At 41.8% G+C, this 8,021-nt stretch overlaps 1 protein-coding gene across 2 annotated transcripts; it reads left to right on the top strand.

Moving 5' to 3' along the window:
* The first annotated feature begins 179 nt into the window (after window positions 1-179).
* Window positions 180-7,027, top strand: capns1b (calpain, small subunit 1 b). 2 transcript variants are annotated; one of them, XM_067507360.1, is made up of 11 exons: window positions 180-369; window positions 1,718-1,772; window positions 1,898-1,934; window positions 2,655-2,747; window positions 4,595-4,652; window positions 4,880-4,944; window positions 5,324-5,392; window positions 5,472-5,550; window positions 5,630-5,746; window positions 6,154-6,212; window positions 6,644-7,027. In XM_067507360.1, exons 2-11 carry the CDS (start codon window positions 1,726-1,728, stop codon window positions 6,668-6,670), a joined length of 651 nt encoding a protein of 216 aa, XP_067363461.1. In that variant the 5' UTR covers window positions 180-369; window positions 1,718-1,725; the 3' UTR covers window positions 6,671-7,027. The 2 variants fall into 2 exon arrangements, with proteins under 2 accessions (XP_067363461.1, XP_067363459.1); XM_067507358.1 differs by having other exon boundaries at window positions 1,714-1,772.
* Window positions 7,028-8,021: the final 994 nt, after the last annotated feature.

Here is an 8,021-nt window from a genome sequence, read left to right as displayed (position 1 = left end):
AGTTTTTTATTTAGGTTACAGAGCATTGAATTTTATTTTGACAATCTTGATCGGATGTGGGACTGGTGTTGGTGTAGCTCCGCATTGTGGCCACAGGATGGCGCTAAACACGCGTCCATATCTCTCCGAATAAAACGGCTCTGAATACTTTTATAATAACCAGTGTGTGTGTTTGTGTCTGCGTGCGTGCGAGTGCAGTTTGGGCGGAGTTGGTGATGCGTTGATAAACAACCTGGAACATTTTGCTCGACCAGTTTTTGGTCGGTCTGTGGGTGTCGCCCGGCAGCCTGAATATCTGAGCCTCACCCAGTCCGCTCCCAGTTGGTCTGTTCTCCAGTTCCTTAGCACAACCTCCGGAATCCGGACCCGGTAAGTAGAACCCCAACAATTTGTTAGTGTTTCTGGCGTAAATGTGGCTCGGAGGTGTGTTCACGGAACAGTGGAGTGTGTTGGGTCGCTGCGAAGAATGGACGTAAAGTGCGTATTTGTTTGTGCTATGGGAAAGTACAAACCACAAGTGGGAACTGCGTCCAGTACTGCGTTCAGAGTTCAATTTGACTCCACGGGAACAAGTACTATCTGTAAATGTGGTTCAGTTAGTCCGTAAAAGTTCTGCAACGAGCTGCCAGAGTCCGATGTTGGACATGTTAACGAAGCAGCAGCAGCTTCCGGTAGAGTCTTGCTCCTGTATCAGCCTGCAGGACTGGAGGAAGTATTTTACAAGTAAAAGTAGCCAGGAAGCACAGAAACAATACTGCATGTTAACAACTGACAATTTTACTGATACTGCAAAAGTATTCCCCATTAAAAGGATTTTCAAAGTAAAAGTGTTAATTGTGCAGAAAAGCACAAAGATCTGTTTCTTTGTTGGTCTTCACAACTTATTATTTGTTAGGTTCATTAAATGTCGGACCAGAGTGAAAAGTCCACTTTAAAAGTTTGATTTGGTTGGATCAGCAGCCTTAAACTTTGAGATAAAACAGAGTTTTCTCTGATCATATTTGATCGTATGGCCACATTTAAGAAGCCGTAATAAAAAATGACAAGTATTTGAAATGTATCCAAAAAGTTACTGATTGGTGTTCTGCTGACAACTAATTGATTCATTGATAAAATTCTTCTGCTCTAAAAGACGATACTCACACTCATCAGAAGCTCTGAGAGACTTCTTCTAATTGTTTCTTTTGTCAGGGACAATAAACATGAATCAGTCTGAACAATTACTCTACATGTTTTATAATATTACCACAACCAGTATTGTAATTAGTATCAGTATTAAACTATTTCGCTTCCTTAGTAGAGTACTTTTACTTAGTACTTGAGTAAAATATTTCAAGTGGTACTTGTCGAGATTTGTTTATGCCAAAACTTGTACTTCTACTGCTTCTGCACACATTTTACGTCTTATTAAGACCACCAGTGGTAATGCTGGGGTGATGTGTGTAATAAGTAGTAGTAGTAGTAGTAGTACAGTGATTATTTTTCTACGTAGCTCTTTAATCCACAAGCATGACTCTTATTACACAAATCTGCTAGATTAATTTGAGGTCGACTTAATAATTGTTTGAGCATTCACAAAGAACAGATTTCATCTCATTCAGTGTGTATGGTTCAAGTTTTGTTTTACTCTGACTGAGCTGTGGTGGATTTTTAGTACTTTTACTGTAAAGAGACACACATCCAATTATAGTCTTCACTCTGTCTTTGTCTTAGACAGACGTCAAAATGAATCTGGCGAAGAGTTTAATTGGAGGCATCCTTAAAGTTGTGACGTGAGTACACAAAATGCATTTATTTCCTGTGTGATGGAGCCAGATTAACAGTCTTCATGCTAAGCTAGGCTAACCTGTCTGTTTAGGATCAGCAAACTGATCTCCTGTTTTTTTTCCTCCAACAGCGACGTTGACCCTTCTCAGTTTGTTCCTTCAGGTCCTGTAAGTACCGACATCAGCAAATGTTGAGCGTAAAATCTGATGAAGCTGCACAAACCTTCCTCTCTACATCAGTGTTTATTAGGCCTTTCAGACGCTTATTAACATAAGTGACACTGTGTGTGTGTGTGTGTGTGTGTCTGCTCTGTACAGTCCTTAAGTTAAACGTGGTCACAGCCAAATGAAACTAACTGAAAAGTTGAAAGTTGTGAACATTTCAGCTCAAAGTGCTGAAATCTGAATATCACTTTGTTACCATGTTTTTTATAGTTAGATTTACATTTTTAGGCAAAGGACACAATGGGGTTGAAAAACAGAATAAATGTAAATCAACAAATATCACACATGCTTTTACCTCCATGTTAATAAAAACGTAATAGCACCAGTCTGTGCCAACAATGACAATATACTTAAGCTGAATAATAAAAAATAGATAAATGAAACTGTACAAAAGACATTTCAAATAAATAGAAAAACAAAATCCATAATAATAGTAATTAGAATTACTATTATATTATGTCTGTCTGAAATGTTATTACTGAAAGTATTAATGCTGTGGTTCTGTGCACTCAGAGCTGGCAGTGTCACATGTGTCGTAATAAACAAATTTTTCCCAGTGGAAGTTTTCATAAGCAAACACACACTGGATGTCCAAATGCAGGAGTGTGTGTGCGTGAGTGTGCAGCCTAACAGTAGCTCTTTTCTGTGTGTGTGTGTGTGCAGCCTCCTGTTCGTAGACCACTGCACGCCTCCCAGAGTCAAGAGAGCGATGAGGAAAAACAGTTTCGGAGGGTTTTCGAGCAGCTGGCTGGAGATGTGAGTCCAGTGATATTTTCCCTCCTAATGTCTCTACGTGTCACATTTGTACATATTTCATACAGTAAACTGGGGCCCGTGTCTTTCTGCTTGTTGTTCAGTATAAATGCAGAGTTCAAATAAAACTTGACCTTGTAGCTGTCACCTGGGCTTTTAAATGACAGAAAATCCTAAGCTCTCCCTGCAGATGAACACATGAAGGACGAGTGGACAGACAGACAATAACTGACTGCAGTGATGTGTGCAGGCCTCAGGTTTAGTGCAGAAGTGTGCAGTCTTTCTCTCCGTTTCTTGGGACTTGTGATTATTATTTGCCGTTCTCACCTCACCTGCCTGCTGTCGGCTGCATTCCTGCTTTCAAACCCCACCCTTCACTGTTTTCTCTCTCTTGTCTCCCTCGTCGCACCCCCAGGCAGGTTTTTTAGCTTCTGCAGGTCTAATTCACACCTGTTGGCAAGTAAACGTCAAACAAAACCTAAAATATACAAAGCACAATTTTTGTGATCTTTCAGTGTTTGACATTAGTCAGAGATAAAATGACATCCACTTAACTCAGCCAGGAAGTCGTAAGATGCCGGGACCATCAGTTATGTGATTTCAGTCTGGTGGATAAAATCAGATGAGGAGTGGAGGCGGACGTCCTCTGTTGTTAAGCACCGCAGAGTAAATAGTAAAGGTTAAAAGGTTGTTCACTGAAGCTGATGCGTGAGATAAATACCTAATCTTATCAGAGTTTTTCTTTCAGCTTCACTGACCATAAATTCAATACAAGATGTTTCTGATTAGGAATCGAACAGTAAGTTAGACTGTAACATGGATGGCTGTGGACTTTACGTATCAGATGAACTTCAGACATAATCTCTTTAAACACAGTTTGTGCAGAGATGAGCGATGATATCAATTCATTCTGTCCAGTAAAATGGGGAAGCACCAGAGTCGGCTTCAGGGTGTATGAGACGGAGAGGAAGCTTTTTTTTAATGCATTCCTGCCATTGTAAGATGAGGCAGCACTCATTCTTTAAGGGTGTAGAACCGTGTGTGTGACGCTTTCTCTGACTCAGAGGGGTGTGTGCGCTTGTTAGACCAGAGCTAAACCAAGAGTGGGCGGATTTCCTCTAGCTCAACAGCAGGAATACTGGTTTTACTGGAGACCAGGAAGACTAGTATCTCCATGGGTGGAGTCGGGTGGAAGGTAACAGGAGAGTGACTGAGGCTGAAAGAGTCGGTGTCTCTGCAAATGTTGTGGTCTTTACTGGACCGATACAGTTGTAGGCAAGACAAAGTTTGGCTGCGCAGTCTCGGCTCCAGTGCCAACTGCACGTCCTTAGGGTTTAGAGGGGGCTTCTCTAAAATGAGTGGGTGGGCACATACACAGAGGGCAGAGAAGATCGATGGTGAGGTTATTTAGGTTAAGCATCGAAGCATTTAAATCATTTTATTTGTGGGATAGTTTGGATAAATTATAAACTCAGGCAAGAGAGAGAGGATAAACCATGTGGAGGAAACAAATAAACCAACTCCCCTCTGCCATTTTGATTTCTCTACATACTTTCACAATAAAAATACTCTTCTAAAATTAGAAATGAGTGAAGAAATTGAAGTAAGGGAAGATGGTGCTGTGCTATTAATCCAGAGACGGTTTCATGTTGCTTCAGTGTTTTGGCAACAAAGAGTAAATCTGAGTGAAGTTATGAGTCAGAGGCTGGAAAGACTCGCTGTGACTCACTGCGTTGGGGGGTGGAGGGATTTCTCTGTGAAGAGCCAGCCTGGCTAACGTGTGTGTGTGTGTGTGTGTGTGTGTGTGTGTGTGTGTGTGTGTGTGTGTGTGTGTGTGTGTGCTTCACCAGGACATGGAGGTGAGCCCCAAAGAGCTCATGAACATCCTCAACAAGATTATTGCCAAACGTGAGTCTCCTTTTGTTTTTGTACAGAAAGATCCAAAATGGAAAAAGTAGACCCTGAAATACTTCAATTATTCTTTTTTACTGGCTGTACCTCAGATTCTCTGAGAAGCTTTTGTCTCATTTTCTGCACACAAACCTGTCTTGATTTTCATACCAAGTTATTTAAATGTTTGTTTTTAATTCATTTGCAGCTAAAGTGAAGTAAAAGTTGCTGATGTCTTGTTTCAGATGGGAGCTTGAGGACAGATGGTTTCAGCATCGAGTCCTGCAGGAGCATGGTGGCTGTCATGGACGTATCCTTCCACAAAAAATAGTCCAAACACAATACAGCACTGAGTTTTAGCAGCTTCTGCAGTAGTATCAAGATTGAGAGATGAAGATATTACTTCATGGAGAAATATTAACAACAGGAGCAGAGCACCAGAAATTAGTGGTAGCACTAACAGTAACTAAAGGAGTAACAGAAGTAACAATACCAGCTGTTTGAGTAGCAGTTGTAACAGCAGCATTCAGTGTTTGGAATAGTAGTAATAATGCTAGTAGTGATAGTAGCAGTAGCAGTAACAGTAGTAGAAATAAAAGCTGTATATACCAATACCTCTGTATTTACCAGACTGTGGTAAAAATATAATTATTAGTCTGCTGTTTGACCTTTGACCCCGCTGCCTTCAGAGTGACAGCACAGGGAAACTGGGCTTCCACGAGTTTAAATACCTGTGGAACAACATCAAGAGATGGCAGGTCAGTAAACAGAGAGGCAGAGAAGAAGACTCCTCTTCGTCTCAGTTTGATCATTCGTGTGTTTTCGGTTTGTCTCCAGGCGATCTATTTGTCACATGACACGGACCGTTCCGGTCTGATCAGCGGTGGAGAGCTACCAAGTGCCTTCAAGGCTGCGGGTGAGCAGCTCAGTGTTTGTGCTGGTTAATCAGGGAATCTTTGCAGGATGTTTGAAGCTGACTGTGTTTGTGTGTGAAGGTTTCCCACTGAACGACCAGCTCTACCAGCTGATTAGTCGTCGCTATAGTGATGAGAACGGCAACATGGACTTTGACAATTTCATTGGCTGCCTGGTGCGACTGGATGCCATGTGCCGTAAGTCTTTCGGTCTCATCCCTATTTCTGGCTACACTCTGAAGCCTGACACACTCAGATCAGAATGATTAAACTGGTTAATTAGATTCATTCTTAATTTTACCATAAAATCTCACGTTTTCCACTTTCTGCTGCCTGCATTGATCAACGAGTCATGTTGTAGTGGTGCATCGTTGTAATAAATAATATCTAGATGTGTCATGCTTCATCTTGTCCGGTGCATGTTGTACAGACTTTAGCCTGATACATTTGGTATTTACTTTACTTTAGACCTCTACTTGAATTTCCAGTTTTTACAGCTCGTTTAAAGTTGAATGCCAATCACACTCTACTTCATTTAATGGTTATTGGTTTTCCTAATGTTGGAGTCCTGTCTGCGGGAATGAATATGTATTCCTGTTCTGCAGGAGCCTTTAAGACGCTGGATAAGAACAACAGCGGCTCCATCGACCTAGACATCAAGGAGGTAAAAGACTATGTTACACTGAGTTTCACAGATGGAACGATGCAATGTAAAGCTCATAATAATTTACAACAAACAAATAAAATGTCAGTGTACATTTGACACCTTTGGATAAAGTTTACTACAAAGCTGTTACAGAAGTCCGTGTTTTACTCTAGCTATAAATAAAAAGTCTGAAGGAATAACTTTCAGGCTGAAAAAGCCACAGCAGGATCCACCAGTGACGCAGCCTGTGTGTAGCCTGGGAGCTAATAACCAGGGCAGAAAAGCTTGGAATTGCTTGGTAGTAACGGAGGGCACACAGATAAGCGTGTCCCGGGTGGAACATGGTGGCAGAGCAGTCAGAGCAATGCTGAGTGGCAGTTACAGCCTGTAGGAAACCTGTAGTGATGAAACAAGGTGTGACACCCACTCTGTCTCTCTCTGTCTCCCAGTGGCTTCAGCTGACGATGTATTCGTGAAGCGATGAGAGGAAACTGCTTTCTCCCTCCTAAACACCCACACACACACACACACACACACTATTAATACACTCATCACACCTGTGTGCGCTTACTGATGTGCAGTCATCCTTGAAACAGCACCATCTCCATGGTAATGGGACCAGAACGCCAGCGTGAACCTAGAGTCAAGGGAAAAATTGAATTCCAGATGGAAAAACTAAAGGTGGTGCTGGTGTTGAACCGTCCTACTGCTGCCATGTGGTGGCGCTACGACGTCCCAGTGCAACAGATTTGTGTGTTTTCGCATATAAAGCAAAGCCTGAACAAATGTTTGTTCAATAAAGTGAGTTTTTAACATTAAAGACATTAAACTGACATTAATGTGTGTGTGTGTGTAAATGAGACCTTTCTGCTGTGTTTTCTCCACAAAATACTTTCTTGCTTTACTGGTTTTCAGTTGTGACTCAGTCTAACTGCCTGTTTAGTCCAGATATAAATGAAAACTGTGTGACTGATGTGTTACTTTGTCTGGATGACTGTTGTGCAGGAGGTAGAGCAAATCCACAGGCTCAATGCATTCATGCTAAAATTCAAGATGTCTGCACCAAATTGGATAATGACAATGTAATTTGAGGTTTAAGGCTCGTTCAGGCAGTGGATCTTATAAAGATCTAATGACCTCTGGGTTCAGCCCGAAGTCACGGCTCTGTTTTTTAAACTCCTAATTCTACCGAAGTTGAGCCTCTTGTGTACTTGACTCCTGATGCGCGTGTATCTTCTATCAAGCCTTTGTCAGAAAACCCCTGGTTTTCTTTGTTTTTAAAAATACGTATCCTGCACGTTCTATGCATTAGGCTGATTTTCCAATCAACATATGCTCAAGGAGTGAACATAGTAATCAGCAAAATGTAACAGAAGCTGACAATGTCTAATGACATTAAAGGAGCACATCAACATATATAGACATAAGTATTCAGACTGATATTCTGCAGACTAAGGAATATTAAAAAAATAAAAACATTTGGGCCGAGTTCAGTGTCGCCACAGCGGATCATTGTCCGCATGTGGATTTGGCACAGTTTTTACGCCGGATGCCCTTCCTGACACGACCATCCCTAATTTCTAGCGGGCTTGGACCAGCACTGCACAGCTGGGGAGGGGCGGTTGGGGGTGTCTTGCCCAGAGACACTGAGATGTGGTCGGGAAGAGCGGGCTCAAACCTCCGACCCATGGCCAGTACGGGGCCACTCTACCAACTGAGCCACTGCCGCCTCCAACACTAAGTAATAATAATATGGTTATCAATAATCCTAATCTCTTCGTAAACAAGATCGTGTGTAATCAAGAAATGACCAAATACAAACGACTC

Source organism: Channa argus, chromosome 6 (assembly GCF_033026475.1).
Source record: "Channa argus isolate prfri chromosome 6, Channa argus male v1.0, whole genome shotgun sequence".
In the NCBI taxonomy this organism is placed as follows: domain Eukaryota; kingdom Metazoa; phylum Chordata; class Actinopteri; order Anabantiformes; family Channidae; genus Channa; species Channa argus.
Note: the sequence above shows the minus strand (reverse complement) of the source record. Positions and strands in the feature narration are given on the sequence as shown.

Excerpts from the sequence above, each read along its gene's own strand:
- capns1b (XM_067507360.1), top strand. The coding sequence starts at position 1,726 with ATGAATCTGGCGAAGAGTTTAATTGGAGGCATCCTTAAAGTTGTGAC. Across the intron at positions 1,935-2,654 it reads AGTTTGTTCCTTCAGGTCCT|CCTCCTGTTCGTAGACCACT; the intron begins GTAAGTACCGAC and ends GTGTGTGTGCAG. Across the intron at positions 2,748-4,594 it reads TCGAGCAGCTGGCTGGAGAT|GACATGGAGGTGAGCCCCAA; the intron begins GTGAGTCCAGTG and ends GTGCTTCACCAG.